The sequence below is a fragment of the Python bivittatus genome, unplaced genomic scaffold (assembly GCF_059951505.1).
Source record: "Python bivittatus isolate LINGU-HERP-01145 unplaced genomic scaffold, Pbiv_v1 ctg000700_np1212, whole genome shotgun sequence".
In the NCBI taxonomy this organism is placed as follows: domain Eukaryota; kingdom Metazoa; phylum Chordata; class Lepidosauria; order Squamata; family Pythonidae; genus Python; species Python bivittatus.
The window spans coordinates 44,176,917-44,194,472 of record NW_028277098.1 but is presented as its reverse complement, the minus strand read 5'-3'; the positions used below and the strand labels follow the sequence as shown (position 1 = coordinate 44,194,472).

The following is a 17,556-nucleotide window of genomic DNA, read 5'->3' as shown; positions in this document are numbered from 1 at the left end:
TGATGGCTATAAAAATCTCCACCTTACCATCTGGAAGGTTCCTATGCTGGTTGATTATTCTCCAAAGAATTCCTCATAATTGAGTTCATTACCAAAGCTCTGCTTCATGATCCAATCCCACCCAACAAAAGCACTGAGTATATGATCTTGCTGTAATTGTCACAATTCAAACCTATTAAGCCCCAGTAAAAACAAAGCATGGATGCTATTTTTCATAAAGTGGTGTAATTTACATGCAACTGGCAAGTTCTCTTCTTCATCCTTTTCTCTGATTCTTAAGTTTCAAGGTTTTTGGATTTTTAGCATAGTGAAGTGAGAAAAACTACTTTAATCACTGATGAACTCATTTTCAAAAAGAGCAATGTGTGATTGATGAGGATGACATTACTCTGAAATTGAGATACTTTCTGTGGAAGACACAGCCTCTAATGTGACAAGAGGTTTCACATTTCAAGAGATGAGCTTGATAGCTGCCAGGAGTTTTCAAGGAGCCAAATAGAAGAAAAAAGTTTCCTCCCCCTAGTAAACTTAAGAGAGAAAGAATAGAGAAGTAAAAGAGCCTGCTGTCAACCTCCAATACCATTTTGGAGACAACCATAGAACAAAAATGAGATACAAAGAAGAGGAAAAAGTCTAAACAACAAAATCAAAAGGTGTTTCAAAAACAGGAAAAAAAATGGGAATCAAGCCTACAGAACTTAGAATGCTTGCAAACTGCAGAGACAAAGCCATTTTCAAACAGAACAGCTTATTTATGCAAAAGTAAGATTTCTTTATGAGAAATCCAAAGAAGAAAGAGAAGCAGAGGCATATGAATAATATACCTTGGGTCATTGGTTCATCATATTAGTTCAATTTTGTACTGATACATTAATCTTGTGAATAGAAATTTTATATACCTGACAGCATACTTACTCCAACACTCTGGATAGGAATCCAGCAGATTGTAAGAGGAAGGAAGCCCCTTCCTCCACATTCAGTACAGGAATACATTTTTTTTTAATTTCACCCATCAGAAGAGTAAAAATCTTGATGACCATCAGCTTTCTTCATAAGGTCCATTTAGTCTTGAATACTGTATAAGAATAGCCTCCCAAGTGAATTCCAGCTTGAAATATATCAATTCACACTAAAGGCATGGAAGATACTCTTTTTCTACTTTACGTAATTTCCTTTACATAGGAATTCTTTTTTTAACATATAGAAATTTACAGTATAGGAAAGAGAAAAATAGTTCCATAAACTGATGGTTTGAAACAAAACAAGTGCTTTTTGTCATTAGAAAAAAAATATGACACAGAAATGCCATACTGCATCTAGAGAGTGATATTTATCTCATTTTCCACATCCCCAAGTCTAAGCTAACAAAAACTAAATGTAACAAGTAAAATAATAAAAGTTTATCATTAAAAAATCTAAAGAAAATTGTACTGTAGCATTTGGAAACTAGAAATCATATTAATCATACCAGGGAATCTAAGGACTATTTTTCAACCTTACATTGTAATATGTTTTACAGTGTCAAAGTTTAATCTAATGGAATCATGGTTGTTCTGTAGATTTTCACCCACTAGTGTTTCATTTGTATTTAGGTTCCTTTTATAAGAATAAAGCCCTTATTCAAATGTTTCTTAACTCCCCGCCCCCTGATTGTATAAGCAATGGATCTGGAGTTTACAACTGTTCCAAAGTCATCTATACTATGAATCAAAAAGAGGTGTTCATAGGACCTGTACAGTTTATGATTACATCACACTAAGCTATGGTTTACTTTAGCCATGGCTTGTTAAATACATTAGTTTTTTTGCCCATCTATTTTTAGTTATTCTATCTTTGCATCTTTGGATATGTTAAAGGCTTGGGCAGAACACAAAACCAAACCAGGAACAAACCAGGAAATAATTCATGAAGCCTGCTTACACATCACTCTATGCCACATTGGCAAACACAAAGGCAAAAATAAAATAGGTTTTCAAACTCTGCCAGATTACCTATGACTTATCCACTGATCTCTCTTAGCAAATTATGCTAAATAAGAAAGAAATCGAATTAAGGCATAATACAGTACAATGTGCTGTCTAGCCAATATTAGTATGAATTTTTCATCTCTTTTCATAAAATCTACTAGGATAAAGCATTTATGATTTGGGGAACTGAAGATCCTGATGCACCACGCAATAGATTTATACAGAACAAATGGAGTAGAGAGGAAAGATAGGAGGGAAGGGATGTTGAGTATGGGCATTACGCTAATAAGCACATCTACTGGGTTTTTAGACTTACTGTTAGTGCAACCAGCCTCATCAATTCCACTTTCACAGTCTTTTTCCCCATCGCATTTCCATGACGAAGGAATGCATTTGTTGCTGGAGTCTCCACAGCTAATTTTTTCTGCTAGACATACTTGTTTGGCTAGAAAAACAAACAAATTGAACACATTTAAAGTTAGCCACGCCAAGAATATACCGTATCCCTTCCAACGCTACTTTGATTTTACAAAGTGTAGATGTTATTTATAAGAGGTCAAACAGCTTTGAAAGAAATGGGATTTTTTTCCCACTTGTATCTCTGAAAGCTGCAAATAATGTTAAAGAAAATAAACTTATCCCAGATATCATGCAATGCAAACAGTATAGTTTGCATGGATTCAGTTTTTATTGTCTCTAATATTGGTATCTGAAGTACAAGAACAATTTCAAAAGAAACAGGCTAAATCACCTTAAGCTTTGATATGTTACATATAGGGAACTGTTTATAAATTAGAAAACAATCTACTTAAACCCACTGACACACATGCAACTGGAGTAAAAAGTTATAAAATATATTTCTGAATATTTTTTTTTAAAGAGTGGGAGAAAAAATAGGGAAGCTGCCTAATTGATAAATCCCTTGAAACTGGCTCTCTGTGTTATACCATGAAAACTTCTTGAACTACAGTGAAATATTTATTCTTGCTGCAATGTTAATTTTTGAATCACAATAATGTAACTAGCATGCAGCACTGCTCTAAAAGTTGCCATAATTCTCCAGTTCTTTCTTTGTTCAATGTGTAACTTGGCTTTCCTACAAATGCTGCTCAGACTAACTAATGGCAGGGTTATAGGGTAAATCTCCCTCTCAAACACTTTGTCCTCCAACACTTTCCATGATCTTCGGATCACTCCTCAGAATCTGCCACCTGAAGGAATGACCCCCTTTCACCTATAATTAAGGCTGGCCCTCTGTCAAGACAGCACTTCACCAGATATTAACAATTAAACACAATCTCATAGAGTCTCTATAATAAGAGATAACTCAAAAGTATGAGTGCCTCAAAAGTATGCTTCACCTCGCCTCTATCCTTATATGTGCTGTCAGAGAACATTCTTGATAATACAACAATGGCTCTTTCTTTGGTTGCCCGTCCTGTAGTTTTTAACAAAACAGAGTACAGTGGTACCTCGAGTTACGAATTTAATCCGTTCCGTGACTCTGGTTGCAACTCGAATTGGTTGCAACACGAGGCAAATTTTCCCATAAGGTTCAATGTAATTACCGTTAATCCGTTCCGGCGTCCGCGGACCACGCGTCAGGGGCAGAAAAATGGCCGCGGACCACGCGGCAGGGCGGAAAAACGGCCGCGGATCACGTGGAACAGGCGGAACAATGGCCGCGGACCACGTGGAATGGGCGGAAAAATGGCCGCGGACCACGTGGAACGGGTGGAAAATGGCCGCGGATCCGGTTCGTAAGTCAAGGCGAGCTTGCAAGTCGAGGCAAATTTTTGGGGCCGGACCTGGTCGTATCTCGAAAAATTGGTAAGGAGGGGCGTTCGTAACTAGAGGTACCACTGTATATGGACAGAACTAAGCGTTTGTACTGCATCATCTGGGAATACAAATATAAACTTCTAAAGTAACCGGGGTGGGGTGGGGGTTCCCTTTTGCTTTCTGTGGAGATAAATACAAAATTTAGAAAACAAAATGGAAATACACCCAGGATTGCCTTGCTGCAAGCCTCACAGGATTGCCTTGCAGCTTCAAATGTAGAAATGCCTTAATTTTGTATATGTGAAAATGCCTAATACTGAAGAGCAATATTTACTGGTACCTGAGCAATGTCTCTTAGTTTTAATTGCCAAATAGGAAAAAAAATTGAAAATACAAATGACATATTTTATAGTTAAAAAAAAAAAACATTGTTAAACAGAGAACATTAACTTCTAATAAAAGGCAAAGTGGGAGTGGGGAGAGAAGAAATGCTGCTTTTCCCCCATTATCCCAACTGTCTCTGTTCCCGTTTTCTTTTTCAGGCATTCAGTTCAATGTTTGGGATACTTAAATAGGTAGAAGCATATATGGCTTACAACCAAACTACCAAATTAAATGAACATCTAAGACGGCATTGCTAAAGTACTATATTGATGGCATTCTAACTGCTCCTTCCAGCTATAGAAGTTTTTTCCTTAGTTTGACAACTGCATTTTATTTTTATACACACTTATTTGCAACTCTCCCAAACAGAGTAATCAATTTTATTACAGCCCTAAGGCCAGATACAATCAAAATATCTAATAATAATAGTTTTATACACACACACACACACACACATATATCAGAAAAACAATAGGTATAATAAGATCCAAGAATAATTAAGAACAGAGATACTAAAATAAATCAAAATAAAATACTATTATAAGAAATTCCAAACCTAAGTAATGGTGTGGCATATTGTACAGATTGTAGCACAAAACTGGATGACTTGGGAGGATATTTTTGAGTCCTTGTCCAAAAGAAGTAACATTAAATAGAAATCACACTTCCTACTGGGAAATTTCTTCAACATTGTATATAAAAGCGTCTGTCTAGAATCCTTATATAAGAAGCAGTATAATAGCACATGGCTTAGAGCTTCTATTGACCCATCACCACACAGACATAACTGAAGGTGCATAGGACTACCCTTAAAACATCCAAAAAAGACTACTGAAGGCAAGTATCCAATGTGGTTAAGGTGAAGAACTTACAACATTTTAAAATTGTAATGAATGATCAATAGGAGACTGGAACGAACCTTTTTGGAAGAAAATGAGAAACATTAGGGTGTAACACCTTACATAAATTTGTTTGGAGATCTATATTCCAAACTCATTGTTTAAGGGTGGTTCTAGTATCATCAAAATGTAATGAGCACAGACCGTCCATAGAGAAGCCCAGTAAATAAATTTTATCTAGGGCTTTTTTAAGCCATGTTGATTTAAAATGATTTCTAAATACTAATGGGGCCAAACCCACAGGAAGTAAAATTAACTTTAGCCAGAAGGTAAGAAGGAGAAACCATGTTGTAGCATCCAACGAAACTATATCTGTTTCTACACGTAAGATCGCATTTTTGATATTTTTTGGAACCATCAATATGGCTCTAATAAACTTATTTTGAATGGTTTCAATAATATTAAGCTTTGCAAAGGAGTGGATTTGGGAACTATGGAGAAGCTGAGGGACTACCTTAGCTTGAAAAATTTTGCAAGCTGCAGGGATATAATGGGCTCCTTTTGAATGATAAAATCTTACAATAGCTGTAGAGGTACGCTATGAGACACTTGCCTGGTTAAAAAAAAAAAAAAAAAAGCATTCCAGGATAAGGAAACATGGAACTGTACTCCAAGATATTTATAGATGTGCACCTGTTCAATTTAAATTCCATTTATTTGCCATTTGTGAATTTTATGATAGTGCTGGGCAAAAACTAAGACTTTGGTTTTCTGATAATTTATTGATAGTTTTTGTTCTGTACAAAATGAAGCTAGTGCCCTAAGTGCTTTTCTCATTCCCATCTGTGAAGTAGACATGATAACTACATCATCTGCATACAGTAGTGCTGGAATTGCATAGTGGGTGGATGATGGGCTGAAACAGGAAGTGCTTGAATTATTGGATTTAGATATAAATTGAAAAGTAATGGAGCTAATATGCGAACTTGTCTTATACCTCTATAAGTGGGGAGATAAATTTCCCCAAGGGGTACGACTAATTTTCAGGGAGGTGTTTGAGTACAATGACTGAATAAGCATGAGCAGCCTTTTGTCAATAGTGGAATGTCTTAGACTATCCCACAATCTCTCCCTTAGTATTAGATCAAAAGCTGACTTAAAATCAACAAAGGTTGCAAAAAGGGAGGAACGAGGGTGTGCAGAATGTTTTTCTGCCAAATGGTGGAGAACCAAACAATGATCTAATATTGATCATTCCTCTCTAAATTCAGCCTGTTCTTTAGCAATGATATTTTCATTTTGTACCCAATTCACTAATTTTAGATATAAAAATCTGGCATAAAGTTTATTTATTGTATTTAATAAACTAGTAAGCCTATAATTTGTAGGGTCAAGTCTATTTCCTTTATTTTTGTATAGCAGTACAACAATGGCCTGATTCCATCAGATGGAAATTGTCCAGTGTTGTTAATGTGTGTGAATAAAGTGCCCAGGGCCCGCCAATCTTTGTTTTCCCTGATTAATTCTGGGGGGATAAAATCACCTCCAGATGCTTTACCTGATTTTAATTGGACAATAAGATCTAAGGTTAGCTATGATTGACTGGCGCCCAATCCAGGAGGTCACTACAGGAGGGAATCACATCTGAGATTACTGCAGATTCCCTTTTAAAGATGTTACAGAAGTGATCCTTCCATTTATTTGCATATATTTGTATGATAGGACCAAAACGTCTATCTGTAAGGGACTAAATTATTAAGCACCAGAACCAAATGGAGTTCTTAAGTTTTGGAGATCCTCCAATTCTCTCTTATAGCTTGCTGTTTCTTTATCTTCAAAAGATCTTTATAATTTTTTTTAAATCTTAAGTAATTTAGAAGCACTCAAAGAATTTTCCTGGTGAAAGGAAATCATTGCATTTAAGAGAGCCTTTTTAACCTTAATGCAGTTATTATTGTACCAAGATTTGGACCTTTTATGTGTATACCACTAGCTATTGAAAATCCTGTCAGGGGGACTTGGAGATTAACAATAAGTGACTGATACAGTGACATTACTTGTTCATATGAATCAGTTGAGGAAATTTGGGTATATATAGGGGCTCTAAGGTCAAAAGACCATATATAACTTTAATCAGACCTTGAGACTATTTGTTCTGTATTTGCCCCTTTGTTGTAACATCAATGGGGCAGTGGGCTACTTCTAATGATTCAAGATTTGTTTTAGAACCAAAAAGACAAATTAGTGGGAAGTGGTCACTATCAGGGCAAATTTCAACATAGAAATAAGCTTCCAGGAAATCATAATATAATCAACCACGCTGGTCCTGTTAAAGTGCTAGAATGTAAACTCCCTTTTTATGTCACCCTTGATGGTGTCATTAAGTATAACTAGATCTAAACTGTCCACAAATTGAGCCAAACAGAATCCTGCAATATTACAGTGTTGGCCTTTAGACTGTCTGGCTGGTAAGTACTCACATCAGTTTTAGGGGGCATTGGCTACAAATTAGTTGCAGAAAGGCATCAGATTGGCCAATTATATGTGTTAAAGTCACTGGCTATTATAATTATAGAGTCTGGGTATTGATATAATAGCAAATTTATGTAAGTATCAAATTCATCCCACAAATTATTTATTTCCCTATGACCATGAACTGAGGAAAAATATAGATTATCAAGTAAGACAGAGTAGAGTTTAAAACTGAGTAGGAAAACTAGATCCACATTTGAGCAAGGCTCCAGCATAAATACTGGGACATAAAGTTTAACAGAAACCAGAGAACTCAGGCCACCTGATGGTCTGCCCTTTTTTGTACTGGGTACTGCATTCAAAGTAAAGGGAATATATCCAGGTATTGATAGATCCTCTGTAGCCCATGTTTCTTGAAACAAAAGAATATCAAAGGAAGAAAGGAAGAAATATATTTCATAAAGGAAACATCTGACATCTTTGCTTGATGTAAGAGACTGCAACTGGGGAAAATAATAAATAATAAGAGTTCTTCTCCTGACATTATTTGAGAGCAAGTCTGTAAAGAATTGATTTTCTCAGTTTATATAACAGAAGAAATATTTCTTACGATCAGAAAAAGCCCAAGGGTAATATGGTTTAAACTTGTCCTTTTGGAAAACAAGAACAAGTAATGAAAATGTAAACAATTTAGTGAAGTATGGGTAGCAGAAAAGTTAAGATGTTGGATACGAGAATATCAGGAAAGGCATATTCTACTTATAAAAAAGACATGAAATTAATCATCTCAATAAGGCAGAGAAATTTTCCCCCAGACTAGTGCCCTCCACATGGCTTGCTTAAATTGTGGGAATTGAATTCTGGGACTAGGAATACAATAATTAGGCTGCAATACAATAATTAGATGGAAAATATTTATTTATTTTCATCCTATCTTTCTTCTTTGGCAGACACTCACAGCTGCTTATGAAACTTAAAACAAAAACAGGATACTGAATGTGAAAAATAAGAAAATGAACATTACAATTATGTAATAATTAAAAGCCTGGTGAAAGAGATGCAATTTATGGATTTCTTAAAGAGATTGGGGGCCAAATATGACTCATGATCCATAGGTTGGGAGCAACACAGGAGAAAGCCCTTTTCCCAGTGGCAAGGATGAGCCACTGAGTGGATAAGGCAGCATCTTCAAAAGGGTCTTTCCTACATATCTCAGCAACTACACAAAATTGAATAATTAACTAACAAATAGAAACTGCCAATTCCCAGTGTCCATAGGCAGGGAGTTAAACACTCGTCTGCTCTATTTTAATTTTGGCTTTTAAGGTACATTTTGATATGCAAAGTTAAGAAGAGAAACTAAAATGATGAATCAGCGCAAAAGCTCTAGGAGGAAAAAGGCCATCAGTTTTTATTGTTTCAATCGGAAGCAAATGTTGACGCAGTATCAACAGCAGGCTGTAAAAGAAGGACTCAGATGCAGGTGCAAATCACATCTACTTACAGTTCTTGTTTCCATAACTTTTATCTTTTTGTGGCTTTACATCTAACATATTGTCTCTTGCGGTTTGGGCTTCCCTACCCTAGGATAAAGAAAGGGTTAACCTGATATATGACAGGGAGTGCTGTCAAGATTTACATTGGTGCAAAATATAGGGAAAACAGAGTCTTTCAAAAACAGACCATTAAAAAGAGTTGGTTAAAATGTCAGACACATCAAGACCAATTTATCACCATGAGGCACAAATGCCAAGGATGGACAACAATGCTTTATTTATACACAGACAAGAGCGAAGACAAGCAAGACGAGTCCATTGACTTGCCACAACCAATGGCCCATTCATTCTTGGTTTCTTTACACCCCAACAGGACAAATTCTTTCATTAAATTATTGAGCTTAACTGGCGCCCCATTGCTTGGCTTCCTCTTGTGCTACTGCTGAGCTTTTCAGGCACAGAAGCATTATATATATTCAAGGGAAGGGCAAGATAACAGACATCAACTTTCACATGACCATTTGTTAGGTTCTCACCATACAGGTACTCTAGGGGCATGCAAAAAATAGAAATCAGACCCTATTTCTTGTGGGAAACCTACAGATCCTTTCTATAACAGGCTAGACAGCTTCCGGGAGCATGAAACAAGGCCTATTTTTGTGGAAATGTTATCTTGAACAAGAAGGTCTGCTTCCCACTCTCACCATTTTAAGATTCCCTAGTTGTTTGATTTTTTATAAAATATATATTTTAAAAAAGCACACTAAGAAGACCCAAGGTTTCCCAAAACAATATGTATAAACTGCTAATTTGTTCTCAGACATTAGCAGCTACATATATAATCCAATCCTAATGGTCAAGATATGATTCTGATACTCTCGGAATTGAAGTCAGACTCAGTGAGTAGCCCTTAATTCCTACTGAAAACATGGGATTCCAATTTTTTCCCCACTCTTTTCAGAGGGACTGGATTCATACAACTGTGTAGCACAATCCTTTGAGACTACTAAGGACTTAAATTCATGAAATAGGCTCATCATTAATCCAGCTAGATTTCTAGTAATAGTGACATCACTAGTGCTCAGTAACTCTTTCAACATCAGGGCTAGGGAACTTTCTGGGCAACCACAACACATTACTACAGTATCTCTAAGTTCAATAGCGCCCAGAAAAGAGTTCTACCAAGTAGAGATTTTCCTCTTCCCAGAATGCAAGACTAAGCTAAAATTGTCAAGGGGTTAGACAAGTAATCTCTAAAGGATCAACAACATACAGAGTATTCCATCTTGGAAATACCTTATTTGTTTCTTCACAGTGTTTATATACGTAGAGTATCTTCTAGAGTGGACAGAAGGAATTGTTTAACTGTACTTTCAGAAGAACTGAGATAAAAACAGTTGTCTTGCAGACTTAAATTATAAAGGAAAATGAAAGTAACATGATTGTAAAAAAAAAAAAAAAAAGCACAAGGATGAGAAGAAATAAAAAGGGGCTTGTATAAGAAATAGATGAATGACAAGTCATTAAGGACAAGCAAAAACAAAAAGTCCAGACTTGTGGGGACAGTATTAAGAAAACTAAAGCACAGCTAAAGTCTGGTAAGGAAAGCTGGGAGTTGCAATAAAAAGAGCTTTCTCAATTTGTTTGAAGCAAGAAAATGAGAAAGTGCCATGATAGTTAGGAAATACATAGCCAACTTAAAAATATTCAGTGAAGGAGGAGTTGCCATCATGGTTCCACTAATAGAAATTCCAACAGCAGAAGAAAGAGATAATAGTAACAACGATTCAAATGTACAAGTGTAGGAAAAGATACCTGGCTTCACAGCAGTACATTTAAAACAGATTTTTTAAAAAGCCTAATGTGATGTTACATTGCATTTCATAATACCATTATTTCCAGATCACAAGTAGCATAGTTTACTTCATCACTTAATTATGCATTAGACTAATCTCATTTGGACTCTGTCCAGTTCTGAATGATAAGACAGGAATAATTTCAGAGAAGAATAATGAAGATGGTCAGGAGTAAACTAATCTATAAAACATATACAAAGAATAATGTGTAGCCTAGAGAGGGAAGACTTAGAAGAGAGTGCTCCTCAAATACCCAAGAGTTTTCTTATAGATAAAAAGGCAGAATTTGACCTGGAAGGCTTAGTAACAGTAGATTTTGGTTCAATATTGAGATAACTTTCTTAGCAGTAAGAGCAGCAGATATTCAGATGGAAGCTGGCAGCCATCTGTTGGGGTGTTCTAGCTTTGGATTTCTTGCAATGAAGAGGCATTAATCTATTGAGCTTATAAATCCTCCAATTTATGGTTCTGTATTGCATGCTGATTTAGCAGAAACAATCCTTCTCAATATTTATTGTACAATATTTATAGCTTGCCCCAGTCCAAATCTGAGTGGGGTACATCAAACTCAGAACAAAATCAGGACACTAAAATCCTATATATCTAATAAAGTAATACAAATCAACACTAGAAATCAAATTCATGTGAGCAATGAAATATTGACACATATCTCAGGGGTCCATTTCATAAAGACTTTTAGGTTTCAAAGAGAGATCCTCTCAACAAAAGTTTATACATCTGGGCAATAACATGTTCATCATTAGTACATAAAGCATATTTAAAGTCAGTTTTCTCACTGGTAAAATCATAACTTTTCTTATCCAATTTAAATCTTTCCAGCAATTGGAATATGGAAGTGAATATGGAAGATGAATATGTTAAGGACTGTATGCTCAAGTGGGCAAAAAACTTTGGATATAACGTAATGTTGGATCAATGGGAAAATGTGTGGAATGAAGGCCTGAAGTTTACTCTTAGTTATAATTTGAAAGAAAATTTTTATAAAATGATGTACCATTGGTATTTGACACCGGATAAATTATCTAAGATGTACAAAGGAATTTCAAATGTATGTTGGAAATGTAATCAATGTGAAAGTACTTTTTATCATCTTTGGTGGACTTGTAAGAAAGCTAAGAAATACTGGGATATGATATATATTTTGATTAAATAAAATTAAAAATGGATGTACAATTGAAACCAGGGACTTTTCTTTTAGGTATGATGGATAAACAGATGAAAAGAAAACATGGGAATTTATTTCTTTATATGATAACAGCAGTGAGATTTCTATATGTGCAAAAATGGAAAGATTTACAAATACCTACAGCTGAAGAATAGATAGTGAAATTAATGAAATTGGTGGAGATGGTGAAACTGACTACTTTGATTAAAGAAAAGACATTGTCTGGCTTTGCTTCTATTTGGAAACCACTCTTGGACTTTATACCTGAGACTCAAAAAGAATGAAACATTGATTTTGGGGTTTGATGACTGATTTATTTTATAACTATAGAAATACTTTGTATTAACTTTCTTTATATTTTTTGATTATATAGATTTATTTTGTAGTTTTTAAGATATTAGAATAAGAGGTGCATGTATTTTATATCTATAACTGCACCAAATAAAGTCAGAAGTTACTTTTTCTCTTCTGTATTTTCTCTCTTTTGCTATCTTCTTTTTTTGTTTTGATTTTTCTATATTTTAGTTTTTGCTGAAATTTAATAAAGCTCTTTGAGAGAGAGAGAGAGAGAGAGAGAGAGAGAGAGAGATCCTCTCAAATACAGCCCCCCCCCTTCAGCTGTTTTGCTTTCACCTCTCTTGATTACTGACATAAAGCTGATCTTGAGGTCACATACAATAGAATCAGGTATTTGGATCAACTCATCAAAATGGAACAGAAAGCTGATGAAATGTACTTATAGGGCATTCCTTGGGTTTTCAGAACAAAGATGGGCAGCCTGTTCCTGAACTATCCCAGTGGTTCACCAGGCGTTATGCCAGTGTTCTCAGAAATACTTTGCATGTGAAATGTTTCATTCACAGCTGAACGAACACAGACCATACATAAGCCTATTTTGCTATGAATGAAAGTTGTAATTAGAAATAGAGTATGTGATTTCAATTATGCTGTGATACACAGATGCTCCTCTGATGTAGAAAAGATCTCATTCATGAAGCTGCTCTCTAAGTACTTCAACAAATGTTTCATGGCGAAGTCTGAAGAAGGCGGCACTGATAGCACTTGTGTCTTTTTTCTTTTCCAGCTAATGACTTTCTATGAATATGAAACAGTAGTTTATCTCCGCCCCCTCGGCCTGACTGAAGAGCTCAACTGAAGCCTGTTTACTGCGCTGATATACTTGGCAACCATTGGCTGCACATCTAATTATCCTCTTGGGAAATGACAGTAAATAACTAGGCATTTGGAGCCTTAAGCCTAATCCTGAATCCTGAAATTCTATATTTTAGAGCAGAAGCATTGAATGTGGGATTGGATGTTCCTTTCCAGTAAGTCCACCATTCTTAATGAACATACGTATTGTTGAGACAATGATGAAAGTGAAATGGATCTCAAGAAGTGTTAATACCCATTATGTAAATGATAATTTAACTTTAGGTAAATAGCTTCAAGAGACAAAGATAAGATCTGCCAGGAGGTAAACTTAAAAAAAAAAATCCACGACCAAGCTTTTGGATACTTATGACATATAGTTGGGACAAAGTCACTTCCCACCAATAAGCTTGCTGGGCAGGTCACACTCTTATGTGGATTAAAACTTCCACAATGCCACCTGCTGCTTGATGAACCACATATTCAAGGAAACATACTTCTATCTACACTCTCTTATTACTCAGGAAGAAGAAGTGGCTTAGACCAGATCTTCCTTTTCCAGATCTCAAGCTATCTGACTTCAAACCATTATCAGGTGTGGATACCAAGAGGTGCTTTCCCCCCTTTTCTTTTCTATATTTGTCAGATGCCTAAAAAGTTAAAGGTACCTGACATAATGCTAAAATAATGTAAAGCCATGAAACAGCAAGCAAATAATAGTTAAATACAATAGCTTGGTTCATACATCTCAAAATTCATTAATGTGCAACTACAGATGATTTGGGGAGAGAAATGGACATTTCAACATGTTATGGGCACATTCACACTGGCTGGATTCACATGCTATGCTAAATGATGACATGATTGTTTCTGGCTTAGCGTAAAGGACAAATGAGACCAGACAATCTCATGGTTTGCTTCAGTGCAGTAAACAACAGCTTGAACCCATGACTTGCTATTGGATAATTTCAATTGTGTTTTATCATGTTTTGTGAAGAGGAATGGAAGGCTTAATTACCTCATTTCTAGTTTTTTTCTAAGCTTCACTTAGCTTCTATCTTAGCTTCATTAACTTTTTTGTCTAAGTGATTCACAGAAATATAAGGCATCTCTGGACAAAAAGCCAATCACAAATGGGCTGAACAAGACACAATTGTTTTGCCTATCTTCAAGCGTATCTTGACTAAGGCTTATTTCTGCATGTTCAACAAACCATGACGTGTGAATGCTACCAGTAATTTAAGTCAAACTGGAAATCACTTTAAGAATGTAAAGATTCTAATGTTACAAAGCACATACAAAGGAGCTGGGGCTTGTGGTGCAATGTCAAAACATAGCTTCCATCATTCTGCCCCTCTACTCTGCAGATGCCACAGGTACTCATCAATGGTGCACCTCCAAGCTTCGCAGGCTTTCCAATTGAAAAGTGGCTTTAGACATTTCTTTTTATAATGTAATAGAGCCAAAAATAAATAATTTCAGCTTTCTAAGAAAGCAGGGTATCACAGAGATGTGAAGCTGATATAGGAGTGGTACAAAATCCTTATGTGGAAGTGTCAGGGGGCAGGCTAAACATGCACAGACAGCTTTTCTCTTATCCTGAAACACTTCAAATAAATCCTGAAACAATTGGTGTTATATATAAAGATTTTTAAATCCTAAAGTTTAATTTATTCTAGAGGCTTGATTTTCTCTAGTTTCTGAAAAATAATCCTAAACCAACAGATAGTACAATTCAATTTTATATTAAAAAAAAAACAACTGATGCACTAGGACAGAAGTCTTCTATGTAAGCTGAAAACACCCCTCACAATTTAACATGACAACTAGAAGTTAACTATTAAAAGAAAAGTACCATTAAGTTAAAAAGATTAAGAATCTTTTAAATGATTTGTTTCACAGTCACCATAAAGTTGAGTTTGCAAACTTGCTACGTTCAGCAACAAACCTATCCTAGGTACTGGTACACAACCCACCTTTACTTCTCTCAAAGAACATGGCATGCATGCTTGGCTACATCTGGCCTAAATACCTGTACAGCTCATTGTTGTGTCCCCTGTCCCCTGTCTACTACTAGCAAAAAAATGTGACTGAATCCAAATGCCCACATAATGATAACAATAAGGAAGACAATAGAGGAAATAGGCCATTTTTTAATCTTTACAAAGATTTCAAATCAACCAAGCAGAGTCAGAAAATTGTTTCTTCAAAACTGAACTAAAAGTCGAATTAACAAGAAACATTATCCTACAGTTTGAGCACATTCATGGAAAAAGGTCAGAATACCTCTTGCTATAACACCGATCAATTTAAGTACAGCTAATACTACCTCCACAACTTTAAAAATGCAGGCATGGATTCTTCTGCAAAGAGTTGTGGTTGAAAGGCTCATTATTGCTAATAATATCCTGTGCTTTAGACCTCAATCCAAAAAGGTATTTCAGAGCAGGTACAGGCACGGTGCAATTATTGTATATAAGATGGGTAGCTATATATGTTGTTAAAATCAAATCAAACCAAATCAGTTAAACCAGCTATGTAATTATTATCTGAATGGAGCATCACCTTAGAAAAGGCCATATCTTTTACTAACTTCGAAAAACAAGGACACTCATAGCAAGGCCTGAAGAATTAATCTTAAAGACAGCCCAGATTCACATTCATCTGAGACACCCAGAGGATTTCTTTTAAACTGAGAAATGCGATTAAGGTAAAATTAAGTGATCACCTCACATCTGTAGAACTAACTACAATTTTCAGAAACACTGCGTATTCTTAAAAAGAAAATATCACTGGGTATTTCCTTTACATCTGAATACTATACTTTCAAACTTTTGTTCAGACCCATAAACTTCATACTCTTAAGCTGAAAGGGATCATCCAAAGAATTCTTTTTAAAAAGCCCTGCAGTCTGAGATAGACCTTGAACTCAAAGTTGATTCTGACTGTTCTGGAGAAGTTAAAGATATTTTGAAGTAATTATTAAGTCCAAACAGCCACCACAATGAGGTCTGCTTTTGTGTAAGTTAAGTATACTGGAACATGGTTTAGAGGAGTGCAGATGATCAAAGACAGGATCATACTGGGAAGGGCAGAGGAATCGCTAACTCATTTAACTGACTTAGAGTGATGGTTTGAGAATAGAAACAAATTCCCTCGTAATAAAACATTTAAGGTACACAAAAAATGTTATAATACAGTAACTGATATGGTAATTATAGGAATTTTGCGGAGTGGAGTTCCCTCCAGACTAGAAGAAGCCTCATGCTGCATCCATGCTGATATTTGCCAACTCCCATGCAGTAGATTCTTTATCATATTCATATTCTCTTTTAATTACATACAGAATTTTCCTCACTTTGTTATTATGATAAGCCTATAACATAAGTTAAGGTAAGAGTTCATTATTGGCCAAGGTAACTAATGAGAAGAAGAAAGCGTGGTATAAAATTAAAATAAATCTTCTGATTCTTTTAGTTTCTTCTATTAGAGGTTGACAACCATACTTGTTCTTTTGATACTACTAACTAAATACAGCATTATATTTTTAACAAAATATAGATTTTTCAGCCAGGATATGCATTGTCTTCCATTGTTACATTGCCTGAATCTGCTCCAGTATTGAAGTAGTTGATATTTTTCATTGCCTGTCTTGAAAAATATTCCAATTTTCTTTTCTTGATGGTATTCACAGTCTCTCTGTCCTTGCCTATCTATCTCATTTTGTACATGCTTGGCCCAGGATATTTTAATTAATCTTCTGTAAATCCTCATTTCAAAGGCTTCTATTCTCCAATAATAGTTTAAAGCTGAAAAAAGACTGGAAACTAATCTCCTTGGCCCAAGTCCAAATCCATATAATATATTAGACTGGAGCAATATTTGAATTCTCACAAGCATTAACATTTAGGAAACTGCAAACTCTTAAATACACAAGATTACTAAAAATACATAGCCTTCATTCATGTGAATAAACAGCAGTTGTGCTACCCTGTCCTATTCGTATACTGCACTTTGCTGCAAAACCTTTCAAATATGTTAAACATAGGCTTGCTGGATTGGATCCAAAGGTTCTTTCCATTGATGGAAGAATTCTTTCCATTACGGAAGTTTGTCAGAGCAAGATAATCTTAGGGTCACCTCCACTGAATTTCCTTGGATTTTACTGATTGGAGAAGTATGATAATAGGGTAGATATAAGGTAAATAGCTGAAATTACTGCCCAACCTTTTATAGAGAACCGTAATAGATAAAATGTACACCAGTTATCATGCTTCAGCATGCATTAACACTTACAAAGCAGAAACATCTATTTGGGTTTCCTGTTGCTTTTCTTATATAACACACAGTATAAAACAATCCTCCCATGAACATAAAGTATTTGCATACATCTTTGGACTCAATTAAATGCCATTGTTTTGA

The 17,556-nt window shown here is 35.5% G+C and overlaps 1 protein-coding gene across 1 annotated transcript in view; it reads right to left on the bottom strand.

Annotated features, from left to right (window-relative positions):
* Positions 1 to 17,556, bottom strand: part of LRP8 (LDL receptor related protein 8) — a 226,515-nt gene that overhangs the window by 55,421 nt on the left and 153,538 nt on the right. Inside the window, 1 exon segment of the mRNA XM_088153848.1 lies at positions 2,284 to 2,412. Within this exon segment, the coding sequence (XP_088009974.1) occupies positions 2,284 to 2,412 (129 nt within the window).